The 19,283-nt window shown below is 38.4% G+C and overlaps 2 protein-coding genes across 3 annotated transcripts; one reads left to right on the top strand and one right to left on the bottom strand.

The window, feature by feature from the left end:
• The first annotated feature begins 5,171 nt into the window (after window positions 1–5,171).
• LOC308102326 (Fc receptor-like protein 5) lies at window positions 5,172–13,538 on the top strand. 2 transcript variants are annotated; one of them, XM_080451990.1, is made up of 19 exons: window positions 5,172–5,257; window positions 5,723–5,995; window positions 6,172–6,432; window positions 6,712–6,999; window positions 7,259–7,561; window positions 7,796–8,071; window positions 8,539–8,781; window positions 9,143–9,280; window positions 9,413–9,428; window positions 9,546–9,637; window positions 9,990–10,040; window positions 10,280–10,333; window positions 10,608–10,670; window positions 10,809–10,824; window positions 10,920–11,017; window positions 11,473–11,523; window positions 11,655–11,708; window positions 11,805–11,869; window positions 12,387–13,538. In XM_080451990.1, the coding sequence occupies exons 2-18, from the start codon at window positions 5,803–5,805 to the stop codon at window positions 11,831–11,833; spliced, it is 2,226 nt and encodes a 741-aa protein (XP_080308116.1). In that variant the 5' UTR covers window positions 5,172–5,257; window positions 5,723–5,802; the 3' UTR covers window positions 11,834–11,869; window positions 12,387–13,538. The 2 variants fall into 2 exon arrangements, with proteins under 2 accessions (XP_080308116.1, XP_080308117.1); XM_080451991.1 differs by having other exon boundaries at window positions 5,182–5,257; window positions 5,727–5,995.
• Window positions 13,539–14,213: 675 nt separating this feature from the next.
• On the bottom strand, window positions 14,214–18,185 carry LOC308101656 (ribonuclease kappa-B-like). Its single transcript, XM_080451085.1, has 4 exons — window positions 17,933–18,185; window positions 16,753–16,835; window positions 15,984–16,110; window positions 14,214–15,352 (listed from the first exon to the last, which is right to left on the bottom strand). Exons 1-4 carry the CDS (start codon window positions 18,002–18,004, stop codon window positions 15,335–15,337), a joined length of 300 nt encoding a protein of 99 aa, XP_080307211.1. The 5' UTR covers window positions 18,005–18,185; the 3' UTR covers window positions 14,214–15,334.
• Between the last annotated feature and the right edge of the window lie 1,098 nt (window positions 18,186–19,283).

Genomic DNA, 19,283 nt, shown 5'->3' with positions numbered 1-19,283 from the left:
GTAATAGTTAAAGTGGTTAAAATTATTGTGACGCTATATTAACTTATTTAGCTGGGGACCCCCTGGTACCCCGCCAAGGACCCCTGGGGGTCCCCGGACCCCACTTTGAGAACCAATGTACTATGTATGATCATGTACACTTTAAATGGAACCTGTGACATCCTTACATAAGTGTGGTTACTCTTTAATAACCTGACAACACGCCAATGCACAACCAATGGTGAGGAGGACTATACTACCACCACTCCTGCATGTGTGTGTGTGTGTGTGTGTGTGTGTGTGTGTGTGTGTGTGTGTGTGTGTGTGTGTGTGTGTGTGTGTGTGTGTGTGTGTGTGTGTGTGTGTGTGTGCGTGCGTGCGTGCTTGGTGTTGTACATTATATCATCACATACTATCAACCACACAGCAAGGAGGAACAAACAGAGACAGACCACTGCTATTACAGGGATATAGTTCACCCCCAATTTTTTTTTGATAGATCTTTTTAGATTAGATATTTTTTTGTTCCTGGTCATCAAATTATTGGCTTAGGAATGCGACAAAAACTAAAAAATATCCATGAATTCAAGTCTTCATGGGGTGACTAATCAATAGATTAGGGTGAACTATCCCTTTAAGGAAAATTAAACCCTTTCAATAGGCTTACCGTACATCGATATTTATCATCTATCCGTAGTGTGTGCAACTTCCCCATATTAACAAATATGTTCGGTTTTTGTGTTTGCCACACAAACGACTTTCTTTGTATAACAATACAGGTGTTGATAAATGTGTTAAAAAGAGATGTCTGTCTTCCTGTCATTCAATGTTGTGACCTTTGTGGTCTGTGGGTATTACGCACACGGTGCATGGCAACACATTGTTGTGAGATTGTAAATCTCACAACAATGGTATTACTCACTATTTTTGGTGAGAAATACCTGCAGTCAACTACGTTTACTTCAGGCGTTAGTCTTTTCACTGCATTGTCCCACTCTGAGGCAAGGCTATTATAGTTAACTAAAACTATTTAAATAACTAAAACTAGAATTGGAAAAACATTTCAGTTAACTGAAAAAAAAAAATCTAACTGCAGCTGTTTTGTGTGTCTATACGAAATGAACTAACAACACTAACTAACATCATAGAACAAATGTCCTTAGTTTTAGTCTTTGGCTTTGTTGAATCTCACCCCTGATTAAAAGTAAACTGAAACTACGCCTTAAAAAAGGAAACGAGGAAACTTTAATAACCTTTCTTTGAAAGAGCATGCATGAACACACATGCATACCAATGCAAGCGCACAGAAACACATACCTGCATAAACACACACACAAACACACAAACTCAAAATAGTATCAGATGGAAACATTAAGCGCTGAGCCGCCACTGTGATGGAGGTTGTGTGTGTGACTGTGGTTTCAACTTTCACAAACAGGCTGTTTCCTTTGTGGATGGTGAGGACTCTATAATACCAACCTAGTCTTCAGTGATTAATGTAGGTTATAGCCTGTTTTCACTCATATTGCTGTTGAATGTATTTTAAAACAGATTAGACATTAATGAGTGAACAGATAAATGCTCTCTCAGAGTGTGAATAAAAACTTTTCCTCCATGGCGTCCATAAAGGGAACCCAGTAGCACAGGTGCATGCTTCAGTGAACTGAAGTCTTACAACATTCCTTACTGTATCTTGCTTGTTTAAAGTCATGTCGACTCTGTCAGTCTGTAGATGAATGATACATCAAATCCATTTCTCCAGCTCATGGGACACGTATTCAGGGGGTCACCAACAAACCCAGCAAGTCCCACACACAACAGATCATAGTTTCCACTCAAACACACACCCACACAGTGTGTGTTGAGTGCATGTTGATTACTACTGTTCAACATGCCAAACAGATAGGCCTGTTCCTGACTAACATTAAAGTCAAAGACTACCCTTCTCAAAGTGGGTTCCTTGAGGGGGTTCCAGGGGGTATCAAACTTAATGATGAACATTTTAATTTCATTGTTATTTCACTGGCTAGACGGTAGCCGAAGGAGAGAATGACTATTCAGATCATACAGTAGGTTTCACTCTCTCCAATGTTATCTTCCCATCTACAGTAGACAGTTGTACAACTCTGCACTAAATCCAGTCTGACAACAAATATATTCCCCTGTCGGGGTCCCTGGCTCAACCTCTTTTCAAAGGGGGTTCAGCAGCGTAATGCAAATCAGTTTGGGGGTCCTTGACATGAAAATGTTACAGAACCACTGTATTAGACTATTACTGTCAGGCACACGTGGAAGGACTCAGAATGCAGACACAGAAGGCAATGAAAACAGGTATTATTCACAAAAACTTCCAAAACAGGCAAGGGGCAGGCAAAATCTAAACTGTGGGAAGCAGGGGGTCGATATCCAGGGGGGGGCAGTCAACGAGGGCAGAGGTACCGGCAAGGGCTGGGCAAAAACGAAGTCTAGGGAACAAAACAGAGATCAGCAATGGCAAAACTTAGCTTAGAAACTTGGCTTTAAAACAATGCTTGAGAGCTTGCAAACAAGACAATCTGGCAAAAGGCTGAAGAGAGGCTGAACTGTGGGCATGATTGCAGGTGAGTGAATGCAGCTGGTCACACTGGCAGGCACCAGATCCAGACACACCCACACCCACTCCTAGGTCTGACTGTGACAATTGCAGCCTTTAGTGTAACACTTGGAAACCACTGTTGCATTCTGGTACGTTACTCTCATACTGACCAGCCTTGTACTGTGCCAGGCAGTGGAATAGTGTCCATCCATCCATACTGCGGTGTGACAGCGGAACAAGCAGCACTGCTGCCGGAACAAGCATTCCACTCCAGAACCTGACGCTGGATAGGATGGAGTGGAGGGTGGCAATCAGTCCCTTGCATCGTATATATCAGGAGTGGAATGATTACAATTACAATTTAAGCAGTTAGCAGACCATCCAGAGCGACTAACAAAGTGCAAATTCTCATGAAACGTTGTGGGAATGAACAATATGCTGCCCTGAATATATGGGGGTTAGAAGGGTCAACGGTCAAGGTCAGAATGCAGGTCACGGCCAAAATTGCATAATGGCTCATACTGTATCTCAGGAATGGAGAATGTAGAATAAGACAAGTCGGTGCATGTTTTTTTGTTTTCATTTGTGAATGACCACGGACTGACCATGTGTCTCATCATGGAAGATACAACTTTTATGCAAGATATTAATTTCACTTCAAAACAATGCATAATAACACAAAGTCTATTTAGACCTGCAGTGAATGAGATCACATCTTTATCTCAGCCTCTCTGTCTGCAAACAATAGGAAGGAAGAGCAGACCTGACTTTAGTCAAAAATACATATGAGCTCATTGCATCGTTCAAACTAACATCCTCCTCCACCTCCATCTTCTCTCACAGCAGTAGATATTAGTTCACTGTGAACAAGAAATAGAAAGGCTTTTCAGAGGCGTTCATCACAGGACAGGATGGGCCACATCTTGCACTGCGTGCTCCTCTGTGAGTATACTGTATTACTATTATTACTAGTGGGTCTATTGAACTAATATTGACTATTTTTGACGACGAGATTTGGAATAGAGGGGGGGGGGGGGGGGGAGCAGACCAAGTACAGAGCTGACTCTGGTCAAGTTCACACAATTTTTAGGGTTTGTTTTATTATTGTTAAAGGGCTGAGTTTGAATACATTAAAACCATGTCAATGGAATCAGTGCTGTAGTTGTCAAAATACAGCAGTGATGATGCAACTATACAGACTATAGAGACAGCCTCTAATGTCACCTCCTAATAGTATACAGTTCATTACAAATGATATTATAGTTTGATTATAGCTACCTAGGAGCTGCACATTTCTTGGATATCAGAATATTATTGCAAATCATTTTTACATCCATTCTATACCACGTCAGGCCTGAATCTGACGTTGGTGTGTGTGCAGCCTCAGATTGTGAGCTTGTATCCTGCTTTATGACACCCTAACCCTTTTTAGCATTTTCTTCAAACCACTGTCCACACACAAATAAAAGCAGAATGCGAGAGGGTGCTAATTCAGTGGTTTCAGTAAGGACCCCCAAATTGATATATATTTGGCCACGGACCCATATCTGACATTTTTGTGTTAAAAAATTCAAAACTATTCAATTTTCTTTTTCAAACAAAACGTTTTCAAAAATAGCAGATGTACAAGCTCAGCAAGAGTTTGTGTATTTGCTATTTTTGAATATCCAACATATAAAGTGGTTAGAATGATTGTGATGCTGCATTAACTACTTTTGCTGGGGACCCCCTGGAACCCCCTCAAGGACCTGGGGGTTCCGATGACCCCACTTTGAGAACCACCGTGCTAATGAATTTTCTGATTAACACAATATTCCAGGAATCCTGTCTATTTTGGTCAATTATCTTTAGCCTTTGATATTCATAAAACATTAACATTAATGGACAAGTTATTTTGGCTTGTTATTTGTTCTTATTGAACTTGAGTCAACTATAACTGTCTATGAGGGTGTGGTGTTAATTAGGAATAATTCAAATGCACATATAGTATATTGTATATGCTTAGGTTGATATTGTATTGAAATATGTTTCAGTGCTGCTCAGTAGCTTCCTCGACCTCTTCTATGGACACAGTCAAGGTGAAGACAGATTTTCTATCTATTCTCTTTGTGATCTTCTAAATTTCTCAATCGTCTCAGTTATGATACATATTTATGTCAGTTTAATAAATGTGCTTGTTACTGTGATTTAGTGACAGAGAAGGCTGCTTGTAGAATTTGGTTTTATTCTGTGTGTGTGTGTGGAATAATCCATGATTATGAAAGATAACTGTGTATTATTATTGGTGCTAAAATAAGGTGCTGTAATTGTTCCTGCAGGAGTTCTATTTAAGTCTGACCAAAAGCCCACTGTAGACTCCCTGCTGTGCGAAGAGCCTCAAAGGAACCTCGCATTCTTAGGCGGGGGTAGCTGCTAGATAAGAGACAAAAGCTTTGTGTGAGAACAAAGCAACTGGTTTAACTGCATAATGCAGACTGGGCTGCTGGCAACAGGAACTGGCAGCAAAAGCTAGGCCTTGTGGGTAACCAGAACTTCCTGTTGCAGTCTCCTCCTTGAAGGAGGACTTAATTCAAGAAGTTGATAAATTCCCTGCTTTGGAGCTAGCAGATTCAGATTCGGATAAGTGACTGAACCGTGGGTCGTTCTAGGATATGGGTTCTGGAGTGACTCACTGAATCATTTGGAAAGAGTGTGAGATTAATAGTGAGTATTGAACATTGTAATGATTGTATGTTTGATGGGTTCATGATTGTGTAATGTCATATCCTTAATACTGTAAATGTTCTGTGCTTGTTTTCTCTCTAAGGTTTAATTACCTAACTGATCTAAAGGCTACTAACGATTTATGTATTATGTGTGATTAGTAATAAAATACCTTAAAAGACACCAGTTTGAGTAATTTGCTTAGACCCTCCACACTCTGACCTACCCTTTCATTGGGCCTAGTAACCGTAGCTTAACTCTGCACAAAGCAGAAACTACGATTAACTATAAAAATGAACAGTGTGTGTGTGTGTGTGTGTTGTGTGTTGTGTGTGTGTGTGTGTGTGTGTGTGTGTGTGTGTGTGTGTGTGTGTGTGTGTGCGTGTGCGTGTGCGTGTGCGTGTGCGCGTGTGCGTGTGCGTGTGCGTGTGTGTGTGTGTGTGTGTGTGTGTGTGTGTGTTGTAGAGAGACCAGAAGCTGTTCTGACCCTGGAGCCCAACCTGTCCCAGATATTTACTGGAGAGTCTGTTACATTCATATGTGACATGAGAGAAGGACAGCAGACGGACTGGTTGTACAGCTTAAACAAAAACGTACAACTTGTCAGTTTCAATACTTCAAGACTTCGACTTCCATCTGCAAAGCTAAGCCATAGTGGTGAATACCAGTGTACTGGACTTCTTAAAGCAGATAAACAGGTTAAAAAACAAACTAATGAAGTGCCTTTGATTGTATCAGGTAAGACATATCATCATTCATTCTCATCACTCTCATGTAGATCATTCATAGAACTCGTAATTTGTACAACTTTAATTGTTGCCACTGTGTAAGCACTTTATAACAATGTTGTTATTAATCAAAGCTGGTTTATTTTGACATTTGTTAAAGTAGTAAAAATGTTGCTGTTTTACTAGATGGTGATGTGATCCTGGACATTCCATCATTTACCATGTTTGAGAGTGAGTCCGTGACACTGGGCTGTAGGCATCGCAATCCTGGAAAACAGACAGGGGCAAAGTTCTACAGAAATGGATCACTACTCAAGATGGACACAACCCACAATACAGGAATGCTGACCATCAACATAGAGTCAAAATCAGATGAAGGCTTCTACAAGTGTAAATTTGACATTCCAGCCAATGCTGAATCACCAGAGAGTCTGCTTAAAGTGGAAGGTAGGTGTAGTAACATCCAGGCATTTTGTGCAGAGAAAATCAAACATGTTTTTGGCTGTACTATATTTTGGACACAATTTGACAGATAAACATCTGTTTAACCACATGACAATAAAAACAAAATAGCAGCACGTTGTGAGCTTGTAGATCAGCTGTTTTCGGCAAAGACATTTGGTGTAGAAGGGAAGGAGCAGGCCAAGTATTGAACCCTGGGGGACCCCGGTCAATGAAATGTATAGGGTTTAAGTGTTTAATAATGTGACAATTCTGTGTCCACAGCCCTGCCTACAGCTACCGTGTCATTTTCACCAAAGCCTGTCTACAATGGAGGGACACTGACTCTTACTTGTGCCATACAGTCTGAGTATACAGACTGGACTTATAGATGGTTCAGAGGTGAGACTCCAACTGAGGTTACCTCCTCCGGTAGACACGATATAGTTGAAAACACCCTCATCATTAGTGAATTGGAAGCTTCTGACCAGGACAACTACTGGTGTGTAGGTGAGAGACAGTCCCGTCCTACAACCTCAAAACACAGCGATAAGAAACGATTTGCAGTTATTGGTAAGAGGAAAATGTTACAACCTTTAATGTCTGTTCTATGATAACTAAAGAATCTACAGTATGAGTCTATGTTCTAATGTCTGTGACTGACTGTACAGCATCTGTGTGTTCATGAATGTGCGATGCAACTTGTTGACTGCTCTGCTCAATCACTGTGTGCCTTGATTAGTGTACTTCATGACATATCAATATCTTCAGACAAATATCATGTCACATAGAAGACAATGTTTTGAATCCGGAGCGATGTGCTTTCCAACAGCCAAACCCCAGACTGTTCTGAGTTTGTCTCCCCTGTGGTTGAGTCCTGGAGACTCAGTGACTCTGAGCTGTGCCGTTAAAGAATCATCTGAAGGCTGGAGGTTCTACTGGTACAGGGCTGTTCCTAAACCATCACACAACTCCTACACTTATGAGCTCTTACCTGGTAGCCACAATGGGACCTTACAGGGTTCCTACATCATTCAAGGTCCTACAGGCACAGGAGGATATGTGTGTAGAGCTGAGAGAGGAGACCCAGCTTATTACACTTTGGCTAGTCAACCTCAGTTTGTGTGGTCTGGTGGTGAGTGTGACTCATAATTCATCATTCTTAATTATTCTAGGTTGTTTTCTTAACAACCTTCAGGACAGACCCAGTGAATGACTGATTCACTCTCTCACTCTAACTCACCTTTTTTCTATTTGTATTTCTTTCATATTATCTGATCTTGCTCTCACTTTTCTTGACATTATTTCACTCTGTTATTGCAACACTTACTGCTCTTTGTTTGACATCTTATCCTGTGTTGTGTTTTAGATCTTCATTCTTCAGCTTCTCTCACAGTGAGTTCTAACAGAACTCAGCACTTCATCTCTGAGTCTGTCTCACTGAGCTGTGAGGGAAACTCTACTGAATGGAAAGTGAAGGGGTTCACTTCTAAGCGAGGATCCTCCTGGTCACAGTGTCTATCTAGCAGCGTGTCAGTTACCAGATATACATGCAATGTCCCCAGCTTTAAACCTAAAAGTGGTGTGTTCTGGTGTGAGTCTGGAATGGGAGAGTACAGCAATGCTGTCAACATCACAGTACACAGTGAGTCCAGTTACTTAATTCACTACCTAAAATACATCATTCCGTCAACTCATTAAAAGTTAAAGGAGAATTCCGCCCAACGTTTTTCTTAGCTTTTTTATGGTGTTATGTTATCCTAGGACAAGTGGCACAGTAGAAAAATGTCATAACTCCAGCTAAAAACCTGCGCCTATGGGACTTGCTCTAAATCACGTATTTGAATAGCTTTTTTTTGAGAGAGAGAGATCTAATGTTCATAGTGAGAGAACACTATGCAACGTGATTGAATGCGCTCCACCGGAAGTCTCCCTTTAGCGAGACTTCCGGTGGGGCGCCGGAAGGTGCGTGTTTTTAGCTGCGTCGGACCCGGAATGGAGTTATGCTTCATAAAAAAGGTAAGAAGAATGTCGGGCGAAATTCTCCTTTAATGTTTTTGTATTTGTTCAGTGTGAATGCTACCATGTGGACTGTTTTTAACTGTTTTACAGATGGTTCTGTCATCCTGGTGAGTCCTGTTCACCCTGTGACTGAGGGACGTTCTGTCGCTCTTCACTGCAAACACAGAACAGACCCGTCGCTCTCAAACGTGGACTTTTATAGAAATGAAGAACTGGTCCAAACTAAATCCACTGGAGAGATGATCATACCTGCTGTATCTAAGTCTGATGAGGGCTTCTACAAGTGTAAATATTCTGGGGGAGAGTCACCACGGAGCTGGGTGGCAGTGACAGGTAACAATATTATGTAAATGTAAGCGGTATTGCTTTACTTTGTCATAATTCTGTATGTATGGTAATTATTTGGAAAACACAGAATTGTGCTTAGTACTAACTTCAAGTAAATCTAGGCAGAATAAGAGTTAAGAGTCACTCATTAAAAGTTTATCAAATATATGAAATAATGAATACATTTTACAGCTTTGTTTGTAAATTATTACAGAATAACATACATGACAGACTCCCAGGTTATAACTTATAACAGTACTTGAAACATATGTTTTGGGGCACTATACAGCCTGAATGCTAAAATGAGTTGTTTAAACTGCGGTTTAATCTGTTAACATATTTATTTCAAATGCTGTTTTCATTACAGTCATGGTGACTCAACCTTCAGTGCCTGGGCCCATGGAACCGATTTCTCCACTTATAGTGGCACTGATTGTAGGACCTCTTGTTGTGATTCTACTGACCATCGTTCTGGTCCTGCTGTGTCGATACAGAAGTTCCAAAGGTCAGAACTACTACTTTAGATGGATTACATCTAAATTATAATCACTAAGCAACTCTACTTAAAACATACTGACTACTATGGCATAGTAATTTTTAAAAGGTTAAAAGATGTATGGCTTTTTTTTCTTTACAGATCGATGTTGTGCCAGGTAAGTACAATATAGATTTCTGTCTATTGATCAACATGACAGCAGTAGATTACATTCTGTTTTCTACATAATTTATGATTTCATGATTTCAATAATTTTTTTATGCTTTAATTACAGTCCCGTTCAGACCAATCATCAGGACTCAGCTACAGACCAGAGAACCAATCAAAGTGCAGCTCCTGATGATGTGTACTACTCACTGCAGCACGGTCAGTCTTTGAACCAATAGTGTTGATTAAAGGAGTAGTTCACCCAATTTTTTTTTCTTTTCTATCAATTACACACCCCATGGAGCATTGAATTCATGGAGATGTTTTGTTTTTGACGCATTCCTAAGCCAATAATTTGATGACCGGCAGAAAGATGCTAAATTGCTAATGTCTCCAGTAGGAGACTCAAAGGCTCTTTGAGTCTCCTACCGGAGAGATCACCAGTCATCAAATTATTGGCTTAGGAATGCGTCAAAAACAAAAAAATCAAAGGCAAAGAGCGGCCCATGTACTGTACAGACCCCTGGGGGACTCTTTAAGTGGTTCATGCTTATATTATGTTTACTTTTAGGCGACAGCAGTATCTATGGAGTAATCCAACACTCTGATGACTATGAAAACGGTACAGTATATAATGTTTAAAGATCAAATCCAATTATTTAAATATATTTGGTTTTATTGTGGAACATTAATGTTTCTGATTCTATTTTTGAATCTAAATCAGTGCATAACGTTTGTACAAAATAAATGTCATTCGTCAAACAATGACTATCCTTTTTGGAAGTACATTGGTTTTTTTTCTGTGTTTTTCCTAATTAGCATCATAATTATAATAATTAATGCTTATTTGTTTACCTTCAGGCGATACAAGCGTCAATGAAGTAATCCAACACTCTGATGATAACTATGAAGATGGTGCAGTATACTTTTTCAATCAAATTACATATGGTTTTATTGTAGAATCTTAAGGCTAGGAGTATAATTTGTTCAGGTTCAGATTTATCACTTGATTTCTTGCACCCTGCAGAGTAGTAAGTTCTCAGTGGGTAAGGGTGTTGACCCACTGTCAACTGCTCTGTCACCAGACCGTTTTGTTCACTGCATGGCAGTGTCACCACCTTGTTCACAGGCTTTCACTTGTATTTTATCATTGTCGTTTATCTTTTTTGCCATATGCTATTTTATCTAGTTGGTATACCTGGAACGGCTGCTGCTGTTGTGTCAACCAATTCCCCATCTGGAATTAATGAAGGTTATTATCTTATCTTATCTTATGTCTGTAGTCAGATTATAATCACTGAGTAACTCCTTCATAAATCACACTGAGTACGATGGCATAACAATTTAAAGGTTCAAATATTTATGATAACTTATTGTTTTTAATTTACAGATGTATGGTGTGTCAGGTGAGTACAGTTACAGTATTGATCTCTGACAGCAGTAGATTCCATCTTGTTTTCTACTCTAACATTCATGATAAATATTTATCTTTTAATTACAGACCTGTTCAGTCTCATGGAATCGTTCAGCACTCAGCTGCAGAGGAGGAGGCCAATCAAAGTGGGGCTCCTGATGATGTGTACTGCCCACTGCTGCACCGTCAGTATTTGATTGACTGATTAATCAAAGACAGACAGACAGACAGACAGACAGACAGACAGACAGACAGACATACATACTGTACAAACAGACAGACAGACAGACAGACAGACAGACAGACAGACAGACAGACAGACAGACAGACAGTATTAAACTCAGATTAGGTAGAGATTAGACGTCTGACCCTAGCCATGTGCACTAGGTCTGACTGAATTAGCATGACATTCTATAAAACCTGAACCAAATCACAGTGGTTAAGGACACTTCTGACAAGGACAACTATTAATGTATAACGTTATACTGTAGCTTAACATAAGTGCATTAAGCCCATCAGTTTAGATGCATTTGTTTTTTCCTGCTAAATTAATTAGCAGAATGATTAACACAATTCAAGCAACAGAAGAAAAAAAAAGAAACAGTTTTCCATCAATCTTATTTTTTCTTTTTCCTTTTAGGCAACACAAGTATCTATGAAGTAATCACACAATCTAATGACTATGAAAATGGTACAGTATACTGTTTAAATCTTCTCATGACTCATGTCATAGACTGTTGTCCAGAGTTATTCATGTTTTGAGGCCAACTGGTTGTTGACTAAATGTCCATTAAGCAGAGTTATCTATGTTATTTTATAAAGATGGAATGGGAATTGAACTGGGTGAACGACAAAACTCTGGCAACCAACTGAGAGGTGAATGCACCAACATATTCATTAAACTATTAAAATATTACCCATGCACATTCTGCAAAGCTTCTAACTGCCTTTCAACTCATATTTCACTCACAGAATCACAAGGAAGGAATGAGTCTACATAAGATGAATCTCTTTGATCTCTGATCATGCATGTGGAGGTAATGCTGTGCATCAACATAATTTATGTTTATCCTGTTCTTTTAAGACAGTGAACCTCAAAGTTTTCAGGTCGCGACCCCCCAAAATAATCCTATTTAAACTGGGGACCCCCGAAAATAACCATTCTTGAACTGGGGACCCCCAAAAATAATCCTATTTGAACTGGGGACCCCCCAAAATAATCGTATTTGCACTGAGGATGGTGGTCGCTGTGAGTTTGGATTTTCAAATTGTTTGCCACTGATAATTGACAATTTGGTCAATATTTGATTTTAGAGCTATTAAAAGGTCTTAAACCTCCTTAAATCGGCACTTTAGAAATGTACAGATACACTTGTACTGTATGTTGTACCCTGTATGGGGACCTAACTCACAGGTTGAGGACCATTGCTTTAAGTTTAAGACATATAAACAGTTTATTATAAGTGTTACCGCAGTAGATAAAATGGCAGACTACATTGTACTGCTGTGTTCAATGACAGTCGCCTGTCCGTTCATACTGTAACTTTGTTTCAGGTCCTTGGATGGAGACGTGTAGGACAACCCAACATGACAGATTGTTAAAAATGTCAACTCAACAGAGAAATACATGTATAGAGTAGACCTATGTTTATATGTGCTGGCATGGCTGTGAGATGACTGGCACTTTTATACATAACCTGTAGCACTGCCCAGAGGTAAAGGATTTGGGGTGAATATGAAAGCTTTTTGAGAAAAATATTTGACATAAATGTCCCATTATGTCCAACAGGCAGTGTACTAAGTAAGATAATAACCTAAAAATAATTACAACACTTGATTGGATGAACATTTCTCTCAGTGAAACAGGAAATCAAACTTTCAATATAGACAAGTGGCTAAAGATGATTTTTTTTATTTGGTAACCAAGCAGCAATGGTTCTTCAAGATCTATTCTGGACACCGAGCACGTCATCTAATCATGAACATTTTTAACAAAATGTAGTGGAAATTGTAATAAATTAGGATGCACATTAATAATGATAGCCAGAGGAGAATAGGAGTCCCTGTTTTGTTTTCATCGTGTTCCAATCTTTTGCTTTGTTTTGTTTTTACTTAATGTACACAGTGTACAGTATGTATACATGTGTATGTGATCATTTTAAATGATCATATGTAATGCAGGTTGCTGGTCCACAAGACCATGATTGTAATGACTGTATATACAGTATGTTGGTGTATAACACCCTGAATAGTTATGTTGCATGTATAGTATATGACCATGTATGCATATATATATATATATAGCCTATTTGATATCTGTGTTCTGATGAGGTAATAATAATCAAGACACAATGGATTTAGCACCTGTTAGCTTGCTTGAGATGTGATTGGTTTTTAATATTGTTCATGTAATTTTTTATTTGAGTGTGACACTGCCATCCACCATGTATGTATGTATGTTTTGTTATTTCTGTTTCTTTTCTTCTTTCCCCTGAAAATTAGAACGTTTTTTGTTTTATTGTAAAATATGATTTTAAATAGTTTTAAGGTGTGTATTGTTCACTCTCTGCAAGGAGGCTGGTCCCCAAGGAGGGAAGCACTGGTCACCTGACCTGTTGTTGTAACTTACCATTGTCTCTTTGTTTTATATCATATTATGTTGTTTTGGGGGGGTTTTGTATCATAAACGTGGAAAATAAAGAAAATTTTTAAGAAGATATAAACATAACATTGTTCTTTGTGGGTGAATTGTTTACTATATGTTTTACTCTTTTACTCCACTATAATTATTTCAAAACCTTAGCTACTAGTTACTTTGTAGATTTTGATTACTATTACAACGCCCACATTAACTACTTCAGCCCTAAACTGTATAGGCTATTTGAAAATAGCAGACTCCAGGGGGGTCCCCTCTCAGATGATTAACTTAATGTGCAACATTGTTTTCTCACTCAACAGTAAACAAACCAACATACAGCATTGACAGGGTATCTGCACAGTTCAAAAGTTGCAATTTAATTACTTTTAAGACCTTTTTAATAGCAAATATTACGCAAAAAAAGAGGCAAACGTTGTGAAAATAGCCGATTTACAAGCTTGTAGTTCTGCTATTTTCACAATATTTATCTGTGGAACTGAGTCAAACTAAATGTAATGCCTACAATTCCAAGTGCTTGTGAGGGTGCCCCAGTTCAAAAGATTATTTTGGGGGTCACAGGCTGAAATATTTGGGAACCACTGTACTAGAGTGTAATCGACATAGTCTATACAGCAATGATTACTATCACAATATTGAGATACTCAACACTTATTTTAACAACACTTACTGGACCTTTAATTAATAAAAACGTTATTTTAACCAATCTCAGATACAAATACATGTACAGGAAGCAGTGCTGTTTTTATTAATGCAAAGCAACACTAATCTGTTAAAAAGGCATTGACACGCTGCCCTCTGCTGGAGACAGTTGGCATAGCAGTCTGTGGTTCATTGGCAGACCATTGTTGCTGTTGGCTGGAAACCTTGTATCTCCATATATATATTATTAATTATTTCTTATATAAATCAATGCTAGTGGTCACCCTTTACATGTGTCTGTCTGTAGGTTTTACAAATATTTAACCAATTAAAAGCAATCAACATAATTATAATCTCTAAATCTCATAACTACATTGAAACAGTGTTTTTATTTGTAATTTCCTGACAAGTAAGGGTTTTGGAATATACAAGGTTTTCCACCCAACAGCAACGATATTTACTCTTTTTACACAACACAGATAACAACAGAACAATAATTTGTTTAGATCAGACAACACAAGTTGGAGTGAAATTAGTTTGGCACTAGAGTTATGAGTAAAGGCATTAGTGCTTTAAGGAGTAGTTCACCGAACAAATTACTTATTTTCTATCAATTACACACGCCATGAAGCCTTGAATTCATGGAGATTTTTTTTTTGTCACATTAGAGACAAAAATTTGATGATCGGCGGAGTCTCCGGTAGTTTCCATGAATTCAAGGCTTCATGGGGTGTGTAATTGATAGAAGAAAAGTACTTTTTTTGGGTGAACTACTCCTTTAATAAACGCAAAGTTTAAAGGATTACTTTAAGTTAATTTCCTAGTTAAATACGCAAACATTCATACATGATAGTAACCCGTGTGAAATCAGTGGAGGACCAGTATTGGCACTTTGCTCTTCAGAGCAACCATCGCTTATCACATGATGCTGTGACAACGTGAAGCCCCATTTATACTTCTTTGTACGACGGTGTCGCGCGTTGAACATAGCCGATCTACAAGCCCACAACGCGCCGCATCCGCGACGCGTTGTGGGCTTGTAGATCGGCTATGTTAGGCACGCAACACGTCGTACAATGAAGTATAAATCGGGCATAATGTTCCAATGGAGACGTTGAAAAGATTGAATGAACGTGTGTCTGTATCTTTAAGACACAACCTTCGTCTTCGCTGTGAGGTGTTGACTGGTGGGAGGTCTTCATCACTAGTGCACCAAATACTCCTGTAGACATTAAGACAAAAAATATGGAGAATGATTTCTAAAAATCACAGGAATAATTCAGCATTTAATTCAATATTTTCTAGGTAGATAAATATTGATCATTATCCCCACGTAGAATTATCACAAAGTATCACAAACCCATAGACGTGTTAAGTCACAAGTCCCGATCATGCATTAGAAGGACAATATCAGTCATCAGAAGCAGGGACGTATGTTTTCACTTTTCAATGAATCTAACATGGAGTTTGAACTTGACGTTGAATAGGTTTATACAGTAGGAGGGTCAAATGCATATCAAATGTAAAAATATTGAATCAAACAACTTAAAAACTGTCTGGGGTGCACACAAAAGCCAGAGTAGACGTTAAAATGACCACAGAAGTGTTTGAAAGACTTATCGATGTAGTCAATTATTTAAAAGAAATATAAAACTCTTTCTGCGTCGATTCATTGATGTCTAAAATATATATTAAATACATTTATTCAATTAATCGAAAAGATTATCAATAGAATAATAACCAAGAAAATAATAGTGGCGGCCTTATTCTCGTGTGTGAAATGTGCATTATAAATACGTAAAATATAAATGAATATGAACGTACAATATAAATAATTATATGCTAGTGCTCACCTTGCGCTTGTTGAGTTTGATCTGGCAGAAGGAGAAGGCTCCCACCACCACGTAGACCCCCGCTGCTATGAAACAGTTGTAGCTCACCTGGTCAAATAGACCATACACCGTGGTGGGAGGGTTTTTACTGTGAAGGGGGGTGGGGATATGTTAATGAGTAGGGCTGCAACTACATCATAAACTGAAGCTATTCTTGAACTGTGACTCACACAGACACACACTGTGACAATGTGGAACTTACATTACACACAAACCTAACCCCTCTGTAAAATTCTCAGTCTTAATCTAACCCAGAGAGTGTATAAATGGAACAGTATAACCAAGTACATTTATTTGAGTAATGTACTTTTGTTTTTGATACTACGATTTAGCCTGAAAGTGAATGAAAAAGTAGGGTTTTTTTGTGTGCTTAAAGCGATGTTTTGGAAGCACTGACATACGACTCAATACAAGACACTTTGGATTAAACTCTTGAGCATTGTTTTGGAGTATATAAACAGACTTTTGATATATAGTTTTGCTGCTGTTAATGTTGGACGCTAAGCCTATTAATTTTTATTCATCAAGAATTCTCCTAGTTTTTGGATTCTTCATTCACCATAAAGTAATGCGAGAAAAACAATAATTCTCCTTGTCTTCAAGGCTTTAAGGGTTAGTCATTTTTGGGGTAGCCTCGATCTCCAGGCTTTTATTGTTTAGTGTTATTTTTGGGGTGAACCATCCCTTTCAACAGGTCTCTGGACAGGCTCAAATGAGCATTGCAACTCACTCTCCACTGATGTCTGCTTCTGTCAGAGGAACGTCTTCGATCAGCACCGCAGAATGAGTCTTAAAGAAGATTCCAAGCATGGCCTGCAGGTGGAGAGATGGAAATAATATATTTTAATAAAACAGTGGAAAAAAAGCAGATCTACAAGTTCATAACTGTTCACATGTTTTTATAAATGTATTAAGAGCTTGCGACTAAATAATAACTACATTGGATCACAGGTTTTTTTCCAGAAATTTCCTGAAAAGTATTGCTTTTGTACCCAACAGCAACAATATATAATGTAGTAGCCTAATCAGTTTTATTTAAAAGTAGCAATAATGTAGAAATACTCTGTTACAAGGAAAGGGTCCCGCATTCAACATTTTTATTTGAATGAAACTATAAAAGCATTGTCATCTAAATATACTTAAAGTAGCAAAGGTAAAAAGTATTCCTTATGCAGAATGGTCCATTTCACAATCATATTATTGTATTGTAATTAGTAATGCATTAATGTGTTCATCACTTTAATAATAATACATACTGTATCACTTAATGTAGATTTCATAATAATAGTCTAAATCTGCAACGTAGCTGGTAACTAAAGCTGTAAAATAATAGTGGATTAAAAACATATTTACCTCTGAGATGTAGTGGAATAAATACATATAATGTAGCATATGGCATGTAAGTATTAAAGTACAAATAACTTTTAATTTGACTTAACTACAGTACCCGAGTAAATATACTTAGTTACTTTTTTTAAACTAATAAACTAATGAAGTCATGCCGGTCATTTTATATTTGCCTCTGAGTTAGCCTTGGATCAGGACTATCATAAGTTATATGTATTTTATCGATTTTCACACACAAAAAAATACATCTATGATAGACTTGAACCAAGGCTACCTCTGAGTGATATGGAGTAGAAGTATCAAAAACTGGAAATACTCAAGTAAAGTACAAGTCCCTCTAAAAACTGTACTTAAATACAGTGCTTGAGTGTAGGCTACTGTAATTTTTCACCACTGGTTTGAATATACACAGACCTACTAAAGTAAGAAGGATTTTAAGAAAGATTATCTATAAGTAAAGTGCTATATATATGTATTTGTAAAGTTCACAAACAGACAGTAGCAAAGCTACTAATTAAAGTCCATACAGTAATAACTATGACAACATACAGTAAAGTACTTACCAACATAACTACTGCCCAGATACTGATCACAATGCCACAAGTAGCTATTTTGGGTCCACAAACCAACACCATGGCTGTTAAAACACCGTGACGACGTTGTAAACAACTAGACTAATGATCGCCCGTGGTTTTCAGGTTGTTGAAGTGTTAGATACAATATTACATTAAGTATTAAGTAAGAAAAACTGGTCGGAGTTGAGTTTTTTTTTCGGTCAAACTTTGTGTCACACTTTAAAGAGTCAGCTGACTTCTGCTCATTAACTGAAACGGGGAAGTGGTAGTGTTGCCAGGGTTTGCGAGAGAAACAAGCAACCAGGTCTGGGAAAACAAGCACAAAAGAAGCGTTAAAGAATACTATTAACAATACTGTTAAACCTATATATTGTGTATACAAGCTAACAACGCGTCGTGATGTGACGCGTTGTGAGCTTGTGGATCTGCTATTTTCTGATCAAATGTGGAAGATTTTTTTTAAAACATTCTAACAACACAAATCTGATATGAGGCTCCCCTAGCCCTAGAATGTCTGTGATCTTACATACATTTCAAGTATTCCAAATACACAGTCATAGATCTCTCTCGGTCCCCCACTGTGTAGTGCCCATCTGCGCGGCCATAAAAGTGCTCTAAACTCCGTCTGTACTCACCCAATAATTAATTCCTAAGACGTGTAGTCATATTTTGTCCTCTAGTTTCATATCCATGTGAAAGTTCTGCCAGAAAACGTGTGTTTAGTCAAATATCTCCACTTATTCACGAGCTGCACACGGACGTGTTTCTGTACGACGCGAGGGGCCAGGAATGATTGCAGCACTGAATATACGTAACTTGCTTGTGATTGCTGTGGGGTAATGAATCATCACCTGCCAATTGTGTGTCCCAAACATTTGTGCGTCCTAAAGGAAGTTACGTATATTCAGTGCTGCAATCATTCCTGGCCCCTCGCGTCGTACAGAAACACGTCCGTGTGCAGCTCGTGAAAAAGTGGAGATATTTGACTAAACACACGTTTTCTGGCAGAACTTTCACATGGATATGAAACTAGAGGACAAAATATGACTACACGTCTTAGGAATTAATTATTGGGTGAGTACAGACGGAGTTTAGAGCACTTTTATGGCCGCGCAGATAGGCACTACACAGTGGGGGACCGAGAGAGATCTATGACTGTGTATTTGGAATACTTGAAATGTATGTAAGATCACAGACATTCTAGGTCTAGGGCTAAGGCTCCCCTGGCTCCCCATGACATATGAAAATATTTCAGAACCACTGGTTTAAACAACATTAGGAAACACGTCCAAATAATCAACTACACTTTTAGAAACAATTAAGCCCAAAAAAACGCAAC

Source organism: Gymnoscopelus braueri (assembly GCF_963280865.1).
Source record: "Gymnoscopelus braueri genome assembly, chromosome: 15".
Lineage (NCBI taxonomy): Eukaryota > Metazoa > Chordata > Actinopteri > Myctophiformes > Myctophidae > Gymnoscopelus > Gymnoscopelus braueri.
The sequence above is the reverse complement of the archived record's forward strand: the minus strand, read 5'-3'. Positions and strand labels throughout refer to the sequence as shown.